Source organism: Aphidius gifuensis, linkage group LG4 (genome assembly GCF_014905175.1).
Source record: "Aphidius gifuensis isolate YNYX2018 linkage group LG4, ASM1490517v1, whole genome shotgun sequence".
In the NCBI taxonomy this organism is placed as follows: Eukaryota; Metazoa; Arthropoda; class Insecta; order Hymenoptera; family Braconidae; genus Aphidius; species Aphidius gifuensis.
Genome location: NC_057791.1, coordinates 15,471,492 through 15,495,125, shown reverse-complemented (window position 1 = coordinate 15,495,125; position 23,634 = coordinate 15,471,492). Strand labels below are relative to the sequence as shown.

The 23,634-nt window shown below is 24.4% G+C and overlaps 1 protein-coding gene across 1 annotated transcript in view; it reads right to left on the bottom strand.

Moving 5' to 3' along the window:
* LOC122855200 (fringe glycosyltransferase) overlaps positions 1-23,634 on the bottom strand; it is a 40,603-nt gene that overhangs the window by 9,496 nt on the left and 7,473 nt on the right. Inside the window, exons 4-6 of the mRNA XM_044156391.1 lie at positions 23,495-23,597; positions 11,930-12,089; positions 845-927 (exon numbers count right to left, since the gene is read on the bottom strand). Of these exons, the coding sequence (XP_044012326.1) occupies positions 845-927; positions 11,930-12,089; positions 23,495-23,597 (346 nt within the window). The remainder of the gene's footprint in view (positions 1-844; positions 928-11,929; positions 12,090-23,494; positions 23,598-23,634) is intronic.

Sequence of the window (23,634 nt, the reverse complement as noted above, 5' to 3'; positions counted from 1 at the left end):
ATTTAAAAAACTGACATGAAAAAATTTGAAAAAAAAAAGACCGATTGCTTGGAAGGTAATTCTTCAATGTCACTCTGACTCATCCTATCCATCTTTTTAAGTAAAGAACTAGTATATATATATTTTTTTTTTTATTATTAAATTTAAAGCTTGTAAGTTTTTTATTTGAGTTTTTAATAAATTCACATCTGTATACAAATTTATTTTCTATTTTTAAAAGACCGAAATTTTTTTATTTTTTATCATTACAAGAATAATGACACGTGGGTTTTCGTCTTGACAGATTTTTCTTTAGACTTTTTTGATGAAAAAAAAAGTTATTTATTTAATTTTTTGTTGATTGAAGGGTATGTAGCAATATGAATGTAACATTTTATAAAGCTAGATGATGTTTTTGAGGATAAAAAACGACCTTTGTCACATATTTAATTTGTTTTTTGTCAGATAAATTTCAATATTTTGTAAAAATATTTTTGATTGCTTGTACAAGTTGAATAATTAAAACAGTCACTTGTCGGCATTTTAAAATGAAATTTAGATTACAATTAAAATAAAACAACAAATTCTCATGAAATTCAATACTTGAATAAAGAAAAATAAATACAAAAAAAAATCTACGGAAGCTGTATCAATACGTGATTGGATTGAAAATAATTCAGAATAAATTGTCGAAGGAATGAATGAATGCGTTGATTAAGCTTGCGAAAGAAAGAATATTATCAAGAAAGAGATTGGAATAAAAAAAAAAGAAACAAAAAACAAAGAAAATAAATAACACATGTGGATATATATTAATGACATCACGATTCGATGTGATAATGAAAATAATAATGTGCAAACTCACCCAGCAACTGGTACCATTTTCAATGCAAGTGCTCGACTGATGCAAAATCCTGCACCTCCTGTGGCGAACCAAAATTTCACCTTCTGAAATAAAAAAAAAAAACATAACAAATTAATAACAATGCATAATAATATTAACAATATTTCATGTTTAAAAATTTAAAATAAATGAGTCATTAACCATGCGGCAATTGCAGTATACAATGACTCAAAATCCGAGGGAGTTTTCACCTTTAAAGTTTCAATTAACCCCAATGATTTCAAGTGAAATTACACTATTAAAATCTCGAATTTTATACACTTTAAAAACTTCTGTTAATTAACAATATAAATATATTTATATTAATAAACAAAATGAAAAACAATATCGAATAATTTCGAAAAGAGAAATTTCGAAATTTCGATTTATTTCAGTCGTGATTTCGATGACTCAAATTGATTTAAAAAACCATTTAAATATTTTTTTTTTTAATGATTTTATATTTCACTTTCAAGTCAGACAAAATAATTTTATGATTTGACTCGTGACGATATAATATCATCAACAATATATTTATAAAAAAATATACAAAATAAAGAAAAAAAAAAAGATTAAAAATATAATTTTACGATTGCAAATTGATCATATTGAATAGAGGTCAAAATGATTAATCGATCTTTCATAAATTGATTGATTTATTCAGTCTTTCAAGAGCGATAAGCTCCATCTTTTTTTTACCATACATATTTTTTACTTTGTTAAACAAAAAAATACAGAGTATACTCTCATTCTTTAGTCTGCATACCTCAGTTTCTTTGGACTTAATTATGTTACTTAAAAATTTTAAACTCCAAAGAGATCACATTCTGTAAATATATTACAAATTTAAAAAAAAAATCACAACTGATTAGCGGTTACTTCTGACATGTTAAAAAAAAATTTCTCCCAACAAAATTTTTAGCTTCTTTTTTAGTGCAAATTTTTTTATTTATTTATTCATTAATGCCTATATTTAAAAAAATATATGTATATAAAATAACAAATTAAATTGAAATATTAAAAATAAAATAAAATAAATAATAAATCAATTTTTTTTTCATTTTAAATCCTTTTTTTTAGTTCAATTTATTTTGTCGATTACTATTAACATTTTTATGAATCGAAATATATTAATATTAATAAAACAATTATTTAATAAATAATAACCTCAAGAAAATATAAATAAATTGAAAAAAAATTTAAAAATAAATAAACCAATGATAGTGGAGTACATGTCAGTGTAAATTGCATCGAAATCATTGACCAATCTGTTGAGACGATCAAGAAGCCCGTATGCTTCCTAGCAATAAATGCATTTGTTGTTTATGCCTTCAATATATATCTCGAATATATTATCTATAATACATGTATATATTTCATCTACACACCAACAAGTAACACACAAATACTTTAATATATTTTTTTCTATTTTTTTTTCAACCTTTATTTTACTTATTATAGAAACGGTTTACTGATCTTGGTGCATCGTATAACCAATAAGGACACTATACACAATATTCACATTACTATTATTGTATGAAGGTATAATATATGTTGTGGTTCTGTGGGGTGTGGTTAAGTGGGCACAGTTATAACTCGAGAAAATCGCTCACCTTGGTATTATTTATTTTTAGTTATCATTTTTTTTTTTTACTGTGTAGAAATTCCCCTCACACATATGGGAGGCTTATCTTTATATGTAAAAACTCAACTTATGGATTAGAATAAACTATAGACATTATTATTTTTTTGTCATAATCCAGTTTTTTAAAAAAACATTACTATTTTTATTTCATTTTTAACAAATCAGTTATTAAAATTACTTGGCTTTTTCTTGTCGTTATTTTTTGTTGAAATTTTCCTCAAAGAAATAAATACTTTTTTCTATATCTACATAAGGAAAATTTCATAAACAAGATAAATAATTTTTTTAATTTTTATCAGATTAAAATATAAATGTAAATGAATTTTAGTTATAAAATATATTGATATCTGAAGACAAGGCAATCAGTCAGTTATTTTAATTATCGTTCGTTTACATTTATACGATATTTTAATCTATAAAAAAAATCTTACTGCTTTTATATATGTTTGGATTTTTATTTTTTTTATATATGTATATATTTTTATTGTATATAATGTGTGTGTGTGTGTATGTGTGAAGGAGAGATGGTTAGTAACGAAGGGTCTGATCGAACCGCGAGATTACACTGGCTTTCTTGACTAATTACAAAACAAGAGAGACAGAAAACACAAGAGATCACAGCACCTATGTAAAATATACAAAATGAAGCTTATATATATCCCCAATATTTGTGTATGTTTGTTGAAATGCATACGTACAAAAAAAATATTAAGATAAGTTACTAAAATTGATTAAAATATGAATGAAAAAAAAATATTTATTTCATTCAATCAATCTCTGATGTTGACAGCATGATTATATAGAGATTATTTTTAAAAATTTAATATTTAAAATGGATTTATAAAATGTAAAAAAAAAATTAATTTATACAGTTAGATATATTTTTAAATTTATATACAGTAAAAAAATATCAGAAAATATATTCAAAAAATTATTATTTTTAAATTTCATAAATAATTATGTTGTTTTTAAAAATTAGCAACAAAAAAAATATATTTATATTGTTTTTTGTATTTTTAATGTCAATTTATTTATAATTTTTATTTTCCTAGATGTCTTAATTCATTTGCGACATGTCGAATTAGATAGAAAAAAAAAAAAACGATGAATACGTAAAGAGTTTAAGTATTGAAGTATTTATTCCAACTGTCGTTGGAGTTTTCAGTCTTCTAGAAGGTTTAGAATGTTCTACTTAAAAATATGCAACGTTGAAATAAACACACATGAAGCCAGATGTACACCAGGTAATTGGATCGTTTGTTGTTAAATTAATGACTCGAGATTGAAATAAAAATATTCAACCATGAACGCATGTGCTTTTCAATAATTTTCATCATGTTGTTGTCAATGTAACATATTTATTTATTATATATATAAAATTGATTTAATTTGGTATTCAGTATGTCAATGAAATTTTTATAATATTTATCAGAGTGTGGATGGAATTTTATAATTGTATATTGTAACGACAACATTCTTTTGTGACCTTGTAATTAGCATTTTCTTGCGCTGTTAACTGGTCTGAATAAATGAATACGCATAAGTTTAAATAAAACTTTGAATAAATAATGTTCCAATTAGTTTTTCAATTTTATTTATACGCAGTTTTAATCAAATATTCATAAATTATTCTTCTCTTTCTATTGGTTAATAAATAAATAGTCAATTTTCTTAAAATTTTATCAGAAATTCAAAAAAATAATTTTGAAAATTATTTGAATATTTTAAACGAAATAAATATTGAATTTTTTTATAAAATATATTAATAATATTTAGAACAAATTAATGATTATTTATAATTATTTTTTACTGTAAATAAAATAGATCAAATAGAAAAAAACCTAATAAACTTTTGAAATTTATTATATTTGTAAATGAAATTCATTAACAAAAACAAATTAATAATTTTCATATTTTGTTAAATTAACAAATATAAAAACCGATCCTTTAAAAGCTAGCTTAAATAATCTATTTATTTGTCTTCAAAAAAAATCTTAAAGTATATTAAACTATTAAAATTCCATCTTCAAAATCCATGTGAAAAAAAAATTATCAAATTACTGAATTTGATTTAAAAAAAGAGCAAATAAAAATTATAAAATTAACAAAATAATATATGCAAAAAATTAAAGAAAAAAAAACCAACAAAGTGATATATCGTAGTGTTGCACTTTTATAAAGACAAAGTGTTGTATTTACACATGCATAAATAAGTGTGTGTGTGTGTGTGTGGGCCGGATGCTCACGGCGCAAAATAAAGATGATGACCGTTGATAGTTGATACCAGACACTGTGTGTATGTATATAGTGTTGGTGCAACACAGGCTGAGTAGAAATACTGCAAGTGGATTTATATATGTGTGTATATAATATCAAAGTAATGGAGGTAGCAAACGTACGTGGTCAGGATTCAGAGCTTAAAAAGATTGCAAATGTTCGAATAAAATATCTATCCACATGTCCGTGTATATATGTATCCTCCGAGTATATAAGGGTCAATCACGAGATAATGAACACGAAGTTTCACATATAAAAAATCTTATGGTAACGAATGATTGGGACCTGTAGTTCTCGTTATCATTTGAAAATTAAAAAAATTATTTTTAATACGTTTTAAATTACATATGTATATAATAAAATAAATATATAATTAACAAAGAAAATAGTAATGTAAAAATAAATAAATTTAATCGAAAATGTATTTCAAACAATAATGAAAATAATTTTATTTTTATATATAATAATATTTTATTTCATTTTTAATTAATAATTAAATTTATTTATCCAATTTTGGAAATTTAAAATTTAAATTATATATTTTTAATATTTTTAAAATACTTAAATTAAATTAACGAATTTTAATTTGAAAAAAAAATTGGGTAAATATGAAAATTAAATTTAAAAAAAAAGGTTAAAATAAATTTTAATTATTGTTTTATGTTTATGGAATTAATGAAATTGAAATATATGTTTTTAATAAATATATTAATTTTAAAAAAATATTAAACAATAAATTTTACTCCGAAAAAAATTAATAATCAAAATTTGAATTTACATAGTTATTGGTTACTATGTACACCTGACAAAAAATGACAAGACATAAAAATTTGATACATATAAAATTATTAATTAAATTAAGTGGATATTTAAAAATTTTGAAGTTAAAAAAAGAGAGATGCAGATGATAATAATTCGAGTCAAAGAAGCATGACAATTTAAACACGAGCTGGAACCGATGGATGGACACGCAGTGCACATTTAATTAAATTTGGCTTGGATAAATCTTCTCATCTTGTCCGCTCTAAATTGTAACCATATTTTCATTTTACCAAACAATACACATTTATTTTTTTTTACCTCACATATATTATATCATATCAAAATTTTAAAATAATAATTATAACTTTTTTTTTTCTTATTTAAAATTACGCAAAGCTTGAATTAAAATTCTTCATTTATTTTTAAAGTCATTTATTTTTTTTTCAAGGTATTATTTTCAGTATTTATTGTTATATATTTTTGTTCATTTACTTTCACTCTTCGAAACTAAAGTAATTGCTTCAAACCAAGGGGCTGACTGACCACTGACGATATAATTAAAGTGGTCAGATGATTTCACTTTTAGCTCAGTTTATTTTTAAATGCTCTCATCATTAAATTTGAATCGAAAATTCAAAATAATTAAAAATAAATATTCTTGATTTATCGGTTATTTAATTTTACGATAAAAAAATATTATAAGTTTTAATTTGAATATCTTTAATTGAAGAAATTTACTTCTAAATGAAAGAAACATTTTTTTTTTCAAACATAATTTTTTTTTTAATCAAACAATTTCAAAATATTGATTAAACAAAATTTTTAACATTTAAAATTTATCATGTAAATGCTAAAATAAAGAAAAAATATTCTTCAATTTAATTAAAGTTTCTAGAAATAAATAAATTCCATTTTAAAATGAAAAAACTTTTTTTTCTATTCAGATTTTTTTTTCTAATTTTTAAAAAAATTTCTAAACAAATAAATTGCCTAAATTTAATAACCTACAAATAATCGATTAATTTAAAATAAAAAATTACAAATAAAAAAGAAGAATTTCAAATGAAAAAAAAAAAATGCAAGAGATGAAAAAAATTTAAAAAAAAAATAAAATAAAGCGCGAGCTAAATGAGTGAAAGGGCGCACCCTTTCGCGGGAGTAAAAATTGGCACATCTGTTTTTTAACCGGATGCAGTCGAAGGCAATAAAAATTCTGTCAAGTTGTAAAATTAATTCTCTTATATGCACCGTATTTAAAAAATTTTTTTATTAATTTGTTTTTAATTTTTAATCAAACTCAAAAAATATAAAATTATGATTTTTTAATCGACGTTAAATTCACAGTACTTATACGTTAATATTTCTTAATGTATCTCATATTTTTTTTCACCATTAAATATAAATAATAAATTCACAAGATGGAAAGGTTTTTTATTGATCAAACGAGTTATATTCCGATGGCAATCGAAGCACACAACTTATCTTAATAAACCACTAAGATTGCATGATAATTATCGACCTGGTTTTACACATGTAATATTACTAAGAAGTTTTTAATAACACCAATCATAAATGTAGATTAAAAAAAATAATTCTACATGCTATATATTCATAAAATGAATATAATTGTTTCAAAAATATTATGGTTTATTAAATTTATCATTGAAATTCATTTAATCATCGCAAAAAAATGTCCAGTTATTTTTAAAAAAACATACAAACTTTTGTTGATTTTTAATTTAAAATTTACATAGAAACAAAATATCATCTTGAAATACTTATATGCATCACAAAATTGCAGAAATATGCATCATTTTTTTTTTGATAGATATATATAGAAGTTAAACTAAATTGCCCGATTTTATGCGCATTTTCTTGTTTGACAAAAAAAAAAGATTAACAACCTAACACAGGGACTTTGGTGTGTTTCTACCTCCAACTGTGTTATGTCCCATTCCAGAGGCCACCTACAGCAATCATCTACTCTTTCTTTCATGGATCAAAACGTCAAGCGAGGTGAAAAATGTCGAAAGAAAAAATTCCAAGCACCTAAGTTAGTCACTTGAAATCTTAAACACTTGTTCATCGACATTAGTTAAATTTTATAGTACAAATTACAAATTTATTATTAACCTTTTGTTATTGTTTTTTTTCATTTGTTATTATTTTTCATCAAAATTATATAGTGTCTTTGATATTATGGAGAAAGTCAATTCACCATGAAATAATAATCACTCATTGACACAGTTAATGGCATGTGCCTTGGATTGATAGTTTTACTGATAACAACTTTCTGTGTATATACATTCACTGGATAGTAAATAAATTTATATTATTTTACAAAGGCGGGATATATAGCTGCAGGGATTCATATTTAACCCAACACACACACAAAAGCATGTATAGCCAAGTCAAGGCACTAGTGGACCAGTTTTAATGTTCAGCTGTGGCAGCATAACCGTTCCGCTTTATTGAGGCAACACGAGACATGTTTCGCTTAGCTACCCTGACCTCTGGTATATAAAAAATTAAATTCTTATAATAAAAATAGCCTGAATAATATCAAAAGAGAGTGTCAATAATTATTTGCACATAACTACGAAAATATTAAACATGGAAGGAATTTTTTTTCTCAATAATTTCGCCAGTCTAGCACTTGACAATGATCACTAGTGTTTACTCAATTATGTTCTGGTCATACAGAAAAATAGATCACTAAAATAGGAGCAAAATTATGGACTGGTCAGACTATTGTATCAAAAAATTCATACCACTGTTGGAGCAGTCAATAAAGTTTTAAGGAAACTACTTTGCAGCTTCAACTGACTAGGGAATTTTGATTCCTCAATTATGTTTATATTTAAAAATTATTAACGCAGAAATTTCTTGTGATTATTATAGATACTTAATATTACAGTGATTATTATCTTTAAATAGACCTGCATAGTAGCATTGAAAAATTTAATCGTATGTGTGTGCTACTTGATGCGAGGATGTTAGTAATCGCAGTTCCTGGTTTACTGTTAATCAACGGGCTTATCCCTCTTTTACATCGGCAAAATTCAAAAGCTATTAACGAGCCATCGGGAAGGACTCGGCCTTTCACCTAACCGAAACAAGGTGTGGTGTAATGTATACGGTTCATCCAATTATTTATATTTTAAAAAAAACATTATATATAAAACACAACCTGCCGATTATTTAAAAAAATAACAAGTCTATAAAATTATTTAAATATTTTTGACAATTAATAATTTTATATTATTTTTATCAGATTTTAATAGAAAAATAAAAAAATAATTTGTAAATACTTGAAGAAAGTATTAAAAATACAATTTTGATATTTTTTTTACTTGAAAAGTTTTTAGTGAAGAATCAAGATTTAAAGGAACATTTTTTTTAATTTAAATATATTCATGTATAAATGGTAAATACAGATTGTTAATTGAGCATTAATAATACAATATGTAAAAATTAAATATACACAAGGTTGACTTTAAATTACTCGAAATATTTTTAAAATTAAAAATAAATGAGTTTTTTTTTTTTGCCACATTGTTTATCTCGTTTTTTTTGACGTTGTTTAAACAACAACGAAAAAAAAAATTAAAAAGAGCTTTGATAAGATATTTTCATTGACTCATTTTTCTTATTTACCTTTTATATTTTTATATTTAAAGATGATAAAGTTGTATGTCCAATGGACACACGTCTCTTTACTTTTAATCATACTAAAAATACAATCATTTATTTTTAACACATGGGACATACGTCTTTTTACTATTAATAAATTTTAAATCTCTGATAAATTTGCAGAGGGGTAGACAAGTCATTTGCCAAAAAATTATTGAAGTTACATTTTTTTTTTTACCTTTAAAAAAAAAAAACAATCACGATAATGGCACTTACGCTTCTTTAACTTTAACGCAACGATATTTATAATTATTATAAAATTTTTTAAAGATAAATATTTAAATTGCTAATTTAAACTGTGCATTTAACGAATTTTCGTGTAACTTTGATAAACGATTTTTGGTATATATTAACGTGCTGGTGTAGAATGAACAACATCACCCACAGGGGGGCAAAGAAACCCGCAGAGTACAAAACAATTTATACGCGAGAGAAACCAGCGAATATGATAAAGGCAAAATAAGAGTACATCAGTACATTGAAATCAATATAAATATTCTCCACTTCACTGCATAACAAAAATAAAATCAAATTATTACTGGATGTAAAAAATAATAAAATATAAATCTTGATATTTTAAATTTAATATTTGAAAAAAATATATTCTATTACTTGAACAATAAAATTTCACCACAAAATCGATGAAAAAAATAATAATTTAATGTACATTGATGGAAGATTTGAGGGGGTTAAATTTTATATTTGCGAACACGGAGCCTTTGAAGATGCTGATGATGAACAAGACGCTGTTGATGGAAAAATATATATTTTTTTAAAAACATATATTGAGAAAGAAGAAATGAAAGAATATAAGGAAGAGTATTGAAAGACTTTTGTGCAGGTTACTGTCTCATGTGTTTAACAGTGGCCGTCTTCCATCAACATGTTGTTTATCGATACAACTGGTTCAACCGGATCGTTCAACTGAATGAATAGTATATATTGATGAAAAACGCCGATACTTTGAAAAACCCAAAGACACATATACACACATATTGAAGAACAAAGTATTTACATTCTCTCTGTTATTGAGTTTATTTTATTTATTTATTTATTTTGTTTTTTTGTATCAAATATAATCTTGAAGAGAATCGATGATCGAACTGGATTCGATGCCTTGAGCTTAATATTTATATTTTTTTTTCACGACAACAAGTGGAAGACCAGTTGCCAGAATAAATGTTATCTAAGTGATGAAAAAAAAATATTGAAATATATACGAAACAACTGATGGAATTTATGATCAAATATCTGTGGTATGATTGAATTGGTTGGCATTGCTGAATGAACAGATTTATTTTTTTGCTTCACTATGTTTGTAGCGAGGAAAAAAATTTATTATGATAATTGATAAACGAAATTCTTTTGTAATATTTTGAGATTATATTTTGAATTACAATGTTAACTAAATTCTCTGCATGGAAACAGGTGTAAATATTTGATCATTATTTGGGCTTTGAATTGGCACATCAGCTAAGAAACGTTTTTAAAAATTAAAAAAATATATAATTACTCAGCTATTTTTAAGGTATATCATGACAGAAATATCTTTAACATAATTCTCCCCAATAAAATCATACTGGAATATAAATTATCCTGATGGTAAATAATTTCCCAATAGAAAAAATAATATTGCAGTGTGAATTGGTATTTAAAATTAATCATTAGAAAAATTATAACAAGCATATAGTAATGTACAATGAGACAATGACTATTTCGAATTTTTTCAAAATTATAACAACAGTATATATACAATAAATAAATAAATATTGCATTTAACAATTTATTTATTTTTTTAAATTTACTATTATCATATATCTTGGATAAATTTAAAATTAATTTATTTAAAAATTAATTAATTAGTCATCGTATTTTAATGACTGTTTATTATTATTTTTTTAAATTTAATTTTGTTAATATTTATCTTTAAAATATTGTATAAAATGTTTATTTTTATTTTTATTTATTTTTTGAATTTATTATTATGTATTATTGATAAAATCATTATTAAATATACTTGGATAAATATGTAATTTATTTATTTTTCAACTTTCTAGTGGATATTTTTGTTGTCAAATATTATTTCTACCAGATTTTTTTTGTTTTTATAAATTTTATCAAGTCTATTTTTATATAACAAGTGTTCGAATGTATTTAGGTGTTTTTTTATTCGTCTTGTAATCTATTGAATTTAATTATTATTGTTGGAAAGGGTTAATGTCTTTGCAGACACTATGACAGACACTCGAAACAAAGCGATAAGAATCAACTTTTTTTTTATTAATATTTATTTTTTCGTTCTCTTTTTTACTCACAAGGTAATATGAACGCCATATATGCACATTGAACGATTAAATCGCGATGATATCTCACCAAACACACCGGTCTTTTTGCCTCGAAACCATGTTAAATACGTCCTCGAATTTATGATTATCCAAGACACAAACACGTGGGTCTGATCTGTTCACAATTCAAGGTCTCGTAAAATGTTTTTACTTTATAATTTTCATATTTTTTATATATATGAATAATAGATATGGTATATAATTTACTTGTTATTATACTATTTTAGTATACATGGTGTCTTACAAGTAGACATTATCGGAATGATGGGAATATATATATAAATAATAAATAAAAATATAACATACAAATGTTTTGTTTTTTTAAATCAATAGCAATGTACTTACAGGATGTTTTGAAGCTTCATCACCTTGTCGAACAATTTCTAATGGTGCTGGTATTGACGGCCTGCCGAGATACCAATCTTCACGTGGATTATAATTGTCAAGTAATTTTAATAATCTTCGGACATTAACGTAATTGTCATCATCAAAATGACAAAACCATCTGTAACAGAAAATAAAAAAAATTATTATTTATTGCGATGATGAACGTAAAGCTGTTATATATGTTCGAAACAAAATGACTAATCAATATTATTGATTGATGCTAATGACTTGAAAGACAAAAAAAAAAAAAAAAAGTCATAATAATATAATGATAATGCATTTGACATTCGTGGGAAATGTTTGTACGCGCCACGCGTACTGCATCAAATATAGGAGGGTTTAAAAATATTTTCAGTACCAGTATAGACTTTTTGTTAAGAACCAACTTGGGGTCGCACGTGGCTAGCTCATTTTGATTACCGATTTTAGCTACTATGGGAAAGTGTCGTCCTCCTGTTCCCAACTGAAAATGACATCAATGTATATTTTTAGGTTTTTAGTTTTTCATCAAATTTCTACTATGTTTTTTAATTTTATTGCATATATGTTATTGTTTTTTTTATCATGAATATATATTGATACTCGTGATGTGCTTGAATGCGTTATGAGATTTTTCAAAGTTTATGCATTTGTAACTTATTTCAACTGTATTCCCATTTTTTTATCTTCATTATATACATAAATACAGTATTAACTAGAATTTATGTGCTGATTTGGATGACTGAATGTTAACAAGAATCCAAGAATTTTATATCTCTTTTATTTTTTTAAAACAAAAATTAAATAAATTATTGTATATTATTGTTGAAAAGTTCATTGACTCATTATTGCATTGAACAGTTGAAAAAATAATAAAATAGAACATTTTATGATTGCGTTTTAAAGATTCCAAATGATTTGAAATAATTTTGCAATCTTGAAATTATCTATGATATCAAATGGTATCACTCATACCTTGAATAAACATAAAGCTATAGCTTTATGTTTATGCTTTATTGATATATCAATAACGAAATATATTTAACAATATAAAATAATTAGTAATTAATTATATCAATTTATTTAATAATAAAATTAAATGAATTTTTTGTTTTTTACATTCATTTTCATATGAAAAAAAAATTGATACAAAAGTAATAATAATTTTTAATAACTTGGATAAATTATTTCAAATAATCATCAAGGTATTTTGATAAATATAAACAAATTTATTTCATTAAAAATCAAGTTTTTATTTTTACTTATAAATACTAGCTTCAAGTACAAGTACATCAGCTGTAACTAAAGTCATCAAAATAGTCATAAAAAATTTCATAATTATAATCATAAATAAGACCAAAAAAAATTGTATTATTATAATTTTTAAATTTTATAATTCAAAATAGTTTAAAATCTTTACTCTTTAAACATTTCAATTAGTATAGCAAATATTTCTTTATTACTGAAATTCCAGTAAGCAAAAAAAATCAACAGAATTCTCAAAGAAATCAGGAAATCTTCAAGACCAATTTGCTATCAAGAAGTGCAACCGTGTGCGAGATGAGAAGCAGATAAGTCCAAGAGGAAAGGTACACATATATTTCATGAAAGATAATAAATATATATGTGTATTCTTCCATGAGATTTCATGAACAAGATATAAACCCTGAAGATGCAACTAGTGTACATATATGCCAAAACAAGAGAACAAGACTCGATGCAGAAAACGCCATGAGACGTGCAAAAGTCACTGATCGTGTTTTGCAATCAGGTTCGTTATACCGATAAGTATACTATAGCGTATGATATCACCTGCGTATTTTACCACACACATATCGTCAGGGTAATCGATTTTAAATGAATATCGATTTGCCGGTATATAAAATTGTACATATAAATATATCAGCCAACAATTCGATTAAAATCACTTCTCAATCTTTATATAATAAATACGTATTTACGTTGGACATATCAACTCGTCTCTTCTGATCTTCGTGTTAAATGTATACTACCTTCTGTATATGTACGTATTTATTTATATTTATTTTAACTTTTTAAGTTACATGTAAATGTATATAAAATTTTATATAAAAATTTTCAAAAGATCAAAGATCGATTAATTCTACCGTAAAATAAAGATTATCATATGGAATACCTCATTTACTATTCGACAAGTTTTTTTTAAATTTTTTTTCTTTTGAATATTTTTAACGTCGGCAAAGTGTAAGCAATGATCCCAACATTTTTATTCAATAAATATATATTTTTTTTTTTTTCATTTTAAATATATACTTTATGAATTTAACGTGGATTTTTATTTCATTTGATATTTGAAACTAAAAATCAAAAAGTTCTAATAGATTTTTTAAAAAAATATATATAGCTTGTCGGTAAAGTGAGATCGTTAAATTTTTTATAGGGACACCCGCAAGCAACACCTGCAAGAACCATGACAAAATCGTAATATTATGCAGTGAATAAAAAAATATAAAATAATATAAGTTGAAATAATATTCTGTAAAAATTATCGAGTCAACAAAATAATATATACTTGAAGCGAAAAAAAAAAAACATTAATAAAAATTGTACCTGTATATATATCGATAAATAATAATAAAATAAATAATGGAAAAAAAAAAAGGGAAAAATAAAATGATTATGAAACAGTAAAAGGGAAAAAAAAGGGAGAATAAAAAAAATATTTATACGAGACGAGAGCAGAAGCCTTGGATTGCTGTCCAATTCAAACGATGATAAAATATTGTTTAAAATACATTGAGATAACAGAATGTTTTATCATCTCATTCAGGACAATAATTTTTCATTCGACGTTTTACGATTATGATTTGCCACACGTGCAGACCCGTAGGCCCAAATTATTGATTATTAATCCAACTTCGTGAGCCTCGGTACGATTTACTTTATATAATATTTTTTTTTGTAACAACAACGAGGAAGAAAAAAAAAGACAGATATTTTCTTAAGAGACTGCTCAATTATTCTCCATGTATTATAATATTTTTATGATATCGTCGCAGAAAAAACAGCCAAAACCAAACTGCCTGTGTTTCAGAGATAAAAAGCGTATCTCTAAATGTTTTTTTTTTTTTTGCCACAATGTTTATCTCGTTTTTTTTGACGATGTTTAAACAACAACGAAAAAAAAAATTAAAAAGAGCTTTGATAAGATATTTTCATTGACTCATTTTTCTTATTTACCTTTTATATTTTTATATTTAAAGATGATAAAGTTGTATGTCCAATGGACACACGTCTCTTTACTTTTAATCATACTAAAAATACAATCATTTATTTTTAACACATGGGACATACGTCTTTTTACTATTAATAAATTTTAAATCTCTGATAAATTTGCAGAGGGGTAGACAAGTCATTTGCCAGAAAATTATTGAAGTTACATTTTTTTTTTTACCTTTAAAAAAAAAAAACAATCACGATAATGGCACTTACGCTTCTTTAACTTTAACGCAACGATATTTATAATTATTATAAAATTTTTTAAAGATAAATATTTAAATTGCTAATATTAAATTTAATTTTTAAACATTTTTTTGTACTATAATTAGTCTTTTATCGTTTCATTAGTCATTAGTAATGACTCATTACTATTTATGAAGAAAAAAAAACAAAAAATTTCGAAAATTGCACTTTTGTTTTTTTCACCTGCGACGTTTATATAATTTATAACTTTTTTTTTAATTATGTATATGTTAAAATAAGTTTTTTAAAATTGTATAGAAAAAATGAAGAAAAAAATTAGAAATTAATGTGGTAATTTTAATGCTTGCCACCATGAGTGATGCATAAATTACGACAAACTCAAAATGTTGTATAGCCACTGTTAGAGAATACGTTGTTTTGTATATTCTTCATGGTTTTTGATGATGAGAATTATGTCTTAAGTCCAAGAATTAAGCATGAATGTGCTTGTATGCTTTTGTGTTAAATGTCTAGATGCATAATCCAGTGATTAGTTGATTCTCAACATCATGAACACATGTATTTTCATATGCAAATTTTATGTCATAAAGTATATATAAGCCCAGTATAAGACCAAGCTAATTAATTCAAGAATATTGTAATATTAATACTTTTGTCATTTATTTTTTTTTTCCTTTTTATTTTCTTTGTAATATTTCTGAAATTTTATACATATATTTTTAAAAGTATCGCCTTTAAAACTGATAGAAACTCGAAATTTCAAATGAGATGTATCAAATTTATTGTTGTCTTTGAAAACTTTTTGAAATATTAATTCATAGATATTTCATTTTTTTTATTTCACATATTCAAGTTCAAAAAGTCGTTCGAAAGTTGTTTTAAATTTTTTAAACAGCTTTATGTTTCTTAAGAATACATAGAAAAAAAAAGAATTTTTTTAAATAAAAAACAGTGAAACAAAAGCTGCATGTTGGTTTCACAGTTTTTCTAGTTACTCGATACGTAATGAGGTGGATATTGACCACTAAATTTTTACAGGTTCTTTTTTTTTTTACTGACATATACCAGTTTATTTTTTGCTGGATATTCGATTACCAAACTTGTAAGATTCAATTTCAACTTGAACTGATTTCTATCGAGTTTATAAAAATAAAAATTCAGAAATTTCTACGAGTCTGGGTATTTATTTATCCATATGATAATTAATTAATTAATATTTATCACTAAACTCATCATTTAGTAATGTCATTAATTTATCTCATATGTTTTCTATACAAAATATATGATGGTTGTTTTTTTCTGTTTGAAAAAATATGTTGTTCTAGCCTCGGCGTTATTTCAAACATTTCGTAATATATTTAAAATTAGAATATTAAGCAAATTTAAAATTAAGTAGGCTAATTAAAATTCCACTCAACACGGTCTCACGTCAAAGTATTGATAATTTAAAATTTGATAACGAGAAGCACTACATGTTTCTCTGATCGTTCGATCGCAGGTTTATTTTAATTTTTTTTTTTGTAAAATAAAAAAGATTTTGAATTTATAAACTTGGTTAATTTTTTTTTTTAATCTTTGGAATCAACATAAATTATTGAAGCTTTTTTTCTCTCTTTCGTTGTTATTTTTTTGTGAAAAAAATTATTCATGTAGTTTATAGTATAATGTAGTATGTGTGAGACAGAGTGGCGGATGTGCCAATGATCAAGTTGCCGTCCAGTCAACGAGGTACTTCCGGAGAGTTTTAACTAAGCAAGAAATATGTATAGACACTGTGTGTATATATGCAGAATAAAATAAAGCATTGATAACAAAAATTGCTACTATATACATGTATACATTAAAAATACTTGAAAAAGTATAAATTCAAATAAAACCATAAAAATAAAATGAACTACACACTTGTTTCATATTTTTTAATGTCTAGAAATTGTCAAGTGGTACACTATTAAACAGCCAGGACGCTTGATAAAAAGCTCATCGATTGATATTTTTAAAATAACATATAAAAATGTATGAATAAAATCCATTCATACATATCTTGGACTGTAAATTTACTAATTAATAATAACCCCTTTTTTTTAGTCTTATTTATGATTATAATTATGAAATTTTTTATGACTATTTTGATGACTTTAGTTACAGCTGATGTACTTGTACTTGAAGCTAGTATTTATAAGTAAAAATAAAAACTTGATTTTTAATGAAATAAATTTGTTTATATTTATCAAAATACCTTGATGATTATTTAAAATAATTTATCCAAATTATTAAAAATTATTATTACTTTTGTATCAATTTTTTTTTCATATAAAAATGAATGTAAAAAACAAAAAATTCATTTAATTTTATTATTAAATAAATTGATATAATTAATTATTAATTATTTTATATTGTTAAATATATTTCGTTATTGATAGCTTTATGTTTATTCAAGGTATGAGTGATACCATTTGATATCATAGATAATTTCAAGGTTGCAAAATTATTTCAAATCATTTGGAATCTTTAAAACGCAATCATAAAACGTTCTATTTTATTATTTTTTCAACTGTTCAATGCAATAATGAGTCAATGAACTTTTCAACAATAATATACAATAATTTATTTAATTTTTGTTTTAAAAAAATAAAAGAGATATAAAATTCTTGGATTCTTGTTAACATTCAGTCATCCAAATCAGCACATAAATTCTAGTTAATGCTGTATGTATGTGTAATGAAGATAAAAAGATGGGAATACAGTAGAAATAAGTTACAAATGTAAATTTTGAAAAATCTCATAACGCATTCAAGCACATCCTGATTATCAATATATATTCATGATGAAAAAAAAAAAAGAATAAAATATATTTGCAATAAAAGAAAAAAAATATAAATATAAATAATAAGCAGCGACTTTTCAAAATGAGAATAGAAATAAGAAAATTCGTCATGCTCGGTAAGCATGAAGATGTATAATAATTTTTCAAACGACGTGATATTTTTTCCTTGTATCGTAAAACACGGTATTTGTCAGTGAAGATGATAATGATGATGCGGTCATTAGGACTGACATGCACTGCTTTTTGTTGAAAAAAATGAAAAAAAACTATCCAGCATCTCAAAAAGTTATTGTATACTTAAAAAATAAAGAAACAATAAACAACTGAAGTGTAAAATAAAAATGACAGGTACAATATTCTTATCATAATTTAGTTTTCGCATATAGCGATCTTGTGTATGTTGCCTATATAATCAAGATGACTACCGTTGATCCAGGAATAATAATTTTTCTATATAAATATACATTTACATGTAGATATAAACTCAATATGTAAGAGGAGACTAGTATAAATACTTCTGACGCTTTTCAAAGACATAGGATACTACATAATGGCTCAGCTTGGACCCAAAAAATTTATTGAATTACCCAAGAACGATAATGGGTCGCTATATAGTTTAACCTCGGCGTTAGCATATACATGTATAAAAAAGAAAAAAAATAAATATAAATATAAGCGAAAAAATATGTGGATGAGAAGAGCTGTTGATCATGAAGAAGAGACGACGATAAAATATAAATAAAAAAAAAATAAAGGTAAAAAAAAATAATATTAAAAAACAAGGGCAAAGAAAAAGAGAGAAAGAGAGATAAAAAGTATATGAAAGAAGGGTGAAATGCGAAAACCAAGGATTGAAAGGCGTCATCCGATCGCAAGGCTAGTATCAGGTGCAAACCAGTTCCTGGAGCACCACCAGACCACATCAGGCGAATCTGCAAATAGCAGGACACGCAACATTCATATCATGCAGCTACTCCAAAATATAAATACACATATTTTTTTCCAATATATTGAAAAAATTTAAAACACAAACATTTGTATCATGTTGTATCATTTTTTTCTTCATGTTTTTCAGATGAAAATGAACTGATATAATCATATCTGATCACATTTGATTGGATCTAAGTAGAGTTGATTTTATCTAGTCTGATCTGGTCTTATGTGTGATTAGATCTGACTAAATATCACCAGATAGAAATCAGATTAAACTGTCAGATCAGCTGAGAAACGTTTTTAAAAATTAAAAAAATATATAATTACTCAGCTATTTTTAAGGTATATCATGACAGAAATATCTTTAACATAATTCTCCCTAATAAAATCATACTGAAATATAAATTATCCTGATGGTAAATAATTTCCCAATAGAAAAAATAATATTGCAGTGTGAATTGGTATTTAAAATTAATCATTAGAAAAATTATAACAAGCATATAGTAATGTACAATGAGACAATGACTATTTCGAATTTTTTCAAAATTACAACAACAGTATATATACAATAAATAAATAAATATTGCATTTAACAATTTATTTATTTTTTTAAATTTACTATTATCATATATCTTGGATAAATTTAAAATTAATTTATTTAAAAATTAATTAATTAGTCATTGTATTTTAATGACTGTTTATTATTATTTTTTTTAATTTAAGTTTGTTAATATTTATCTTTAAAATATTGTATGAAATGTTTATTTTTATTTTTATTTATTTTTTGAATTTGTTATTATGTATTATTGATAAAATCATTATTAAATATACTTGGATAAATATGTAATTTATTTATTTTTCAACTTGCTAGTGGATATTTTTGTTGTCAAACATGAGAGAAATATTGAATAGAATTTTAGGAATAAAACCAATGTTAAATATTCATAATAAATTTTAAATGTGTAGATGATTTGCTAGAATCAATACTGGAAAAAAAGAAAGACTATACGATTATTAACAGATAAATTAAACAGTCTATATCAACATGCACTGAACAAAACTGTTGTATCAAGATAATCACTACGAAAAAAAATAAAATAAAAAACTCAATCATTAATTCATTACATTCATTCAATTGAGAGCCACGCAAATCATCATCAGAATAATAATACACATGTGAATTTATCGTTGCCAAGTTGAATAAATCAATTGGCATTTGGGTCAAATTAATTGCCACTCGGTTATTTGACTATAGACATGAGAGAGGACAGCTCTTTGTTCAAATAATACATACATATCTTTGACTTTGATACGTTCAAATAAATCACAATATGTATACATTATTATTTTTTATATTTTAAAGCCATAAAATCTTCATCACAAATTTATAAAAAGAATTAAAAAATAACCCAAAATTCGGTATTAATCAAAGTCATATGACTGGCTTCTTCGTCAACCACCTGTTGTCAAAATCACAAAAATATTTAAAATATAAATATCTCCTAATAATTCAAAGCCCCACAAAAATCATCATCATCACCCATAAAATCAAAAAAAAAAAAAAATGAAATTTATTATTCAAAAATAAAATATACATATGACATATTAATTTATCAACTAAATCAATCAAAAAATAATTACAAAATTACTTTCGTCTTGTCTATCACCATATTTAATATTTAGAAAAAATTTAAATTAACAAATAAAATAAATAAAATGTCTTTTGAATCAACTAAAATTCGTAGATTTGATTCTATCGGTAGTACAAAGTAAAAAAAAAAAAGGAGAATAGACAATGACACAGCTAAAAAATTCTAATAATGAGAATAATAGAGATATATACTTTAAAAAAAAAAAAAAAGAAAAAAAATATGTTGAAGAGATATAAAAACAGTGGCACGGGGTGCAGAGTGACTGACTCAGCAAAAAAAAAACATGTCAGCAATTGAGAAAACGAAGAAAAGAAAAAGAGAGATGAGAAAAAAGCGAGATAAAAGTAAATAAATTAAAAAAAAAAAAAGTAATTTAAGAGGTGGAGTTATAATGAACGACGAAGAAATATATGTATATAGCTATGAGTGCCATTTCGTCGTTGTCTAAACGCTTATTACGCTGCATTACCATGCAACAGCTCGTATGTAAGTCATGTACCCAGGGGAAGTCACGCAAGCCGCAAAAGAGTCCTAAAGGAACATGCACTAACCACCTTGCAGTCACCAGCAGCAGGACAAGTTTTTTTTTTTTTTTTCTTTTTTCTTTGATCCTCTTTTCAATATAATTTTTTTTATCTTTCTTTCAATTTCTTGATTTTTTTTTATTTCCTGTATTTCCATTTTAAGAATTTTTACAACATCTCTGGTAAAATGAAAAAAAAAAAAAATACACAGTTGTAATTATCCTGATTTTATTCTCCAACATTTTGACTAATTATCAGAGATTGATATCGATTAAAAGCTCTAAAAATAATACCTTAATTGATGCATTTGAACGACGAAAATTATAATTATATTTTTTTTTAAATTTAATTATTTGTTGGGTTATTTGCTTGTTTAAAAAAAAATTATGACATGTATTTTTATGAAATATATACAATTTTAAGCATAGAAATGAATGAATATAAAAATTTATTTTGTGTAACATACACTTATTTCAAATGTATACATTGCCTTTGGGAAGTTTAAAAAGTAACTGGTAAATCGAGTACAAAAAAATAGGATGGTTTTCGATATGTTAATCGGTCTTGCCTGGAGACATCCTATCTGGCATTCATAAATACATACATACATATATTTTTTCGTTTTTTTTTTTTCTTTCTGCAGATGTATATTTTTTTTTTTAAATTTATTATGGAATTGGAGCTGAAAAGCTGAGATTATTTATAAGAGAATTGCTCTCGTCAGATTGTGACAAATTAAATGGTACAGAGTTATCAAAGTAGCCTCAAGTTTGATTAAAAAACCGATTGAATATATGGATAATATATACGAGTAAATTGTGTATGTATTGATGAATTTTTTTTTTATTAAATATATAATTTATTTGAAGGGTAATGAGATAGGGCTTGCAAGGGTGGCCCGCATGTGACACTTGAAACACTTTTACTCCGTTTAAAATGTTTTAATACATATACGCGTATTATTTTTGTGCAAAAAAAAAAAACAATTTAAAGAAGTGAATTATTTAAAGATGACATGAATACACCAAAGATAATTAAAAAGTAAAAAATATTTAGTTTTACTGACTCATCATTTACGGACTGCGGGCTGGCGAAAATAATCAAGAGCTACAAGTTAATAATTGGATCCTACATTTACCAATTGACCTTTTCGATTGATTTTTTTTGCACAAGGTTAGACAGAATTCAGGCTTATTTTTGTGATAAGTTGCGATAATTTAGCTTGAAAATTAACAATAAAAAATCAGTAGTTATTTTAAATAATAAAATTTACATTTACAGATATGGACATAAAATAATTAGTAATAATTGTTAACTTTTCCTTGTTAATTATAAAGATTAATTTTGTGAAATTTATTCCACGAATTAGTTCGTATTTTAATCCAGTTGTTGCAAAAAAAATAAATCGAAAATATTAATCTGTCAATGCAGGAACGAATTTTGTATTTGTAAATTTTTCTCAGCTACATATTTCCTTGTGGCGCGAAAAATAAATATTATAACTTCAAAATTCATTCGCGCTTTTAAAAATTGACTTTTTTAACTAATTTTTTTTCCATCAAATTCATCAGGATGACAACTTATTTGTATGGTAAATTTTAATAATTGACTTTGAAGAAAAACAACAACAAAAAAATATAAATCAAATATAAAAAATAAATTTAAATATAATATTTTAAAAACTTAATATAATTTTTGAAAATTGAGACAACTTGGTGAAGACACGGTGGTATTAATTAGTTTATCTAATTAGCCATAAGTTTTCTGGATAAAAAAAATATATAACTAGTAATAAAAGAATTAAGTATGAAGGTGTGTGGGACGTATTTCATTTCGTGAAAGTTATTTAACGCCCGTAGCGTAAATGAGACACAAACTTTTTCTTTTTTTTTCTTCTACTGTCTTTCTTTCAACTCATTTCTCGTAATATATATTTAAAGCACAAGTTTTATAGATTCATCTCACGCATGCTGTCTTTAATTTTGTAATATATTTCACGCACACACTGACACTTTAATATTTTTTCGAATTACACGGGAGACCACCAACGATCGTAATAATATCTCGAATAAATAATAAATTTTCAATATATATTTTCAATATTAATAATTTAAATTATTATTTAAAAAAAATAAAAACTATAACTTACTTTTTTCCGGATTCCAGAAATCTATCAAATTCCACTGACATTTTGCAACACAAGGCTCGACGATTGTGAGATGAAGAACATTTTGTATTTATCATGTGACCATCTGTAATTTAAAAAAACAAATTAATTTATACCCAATA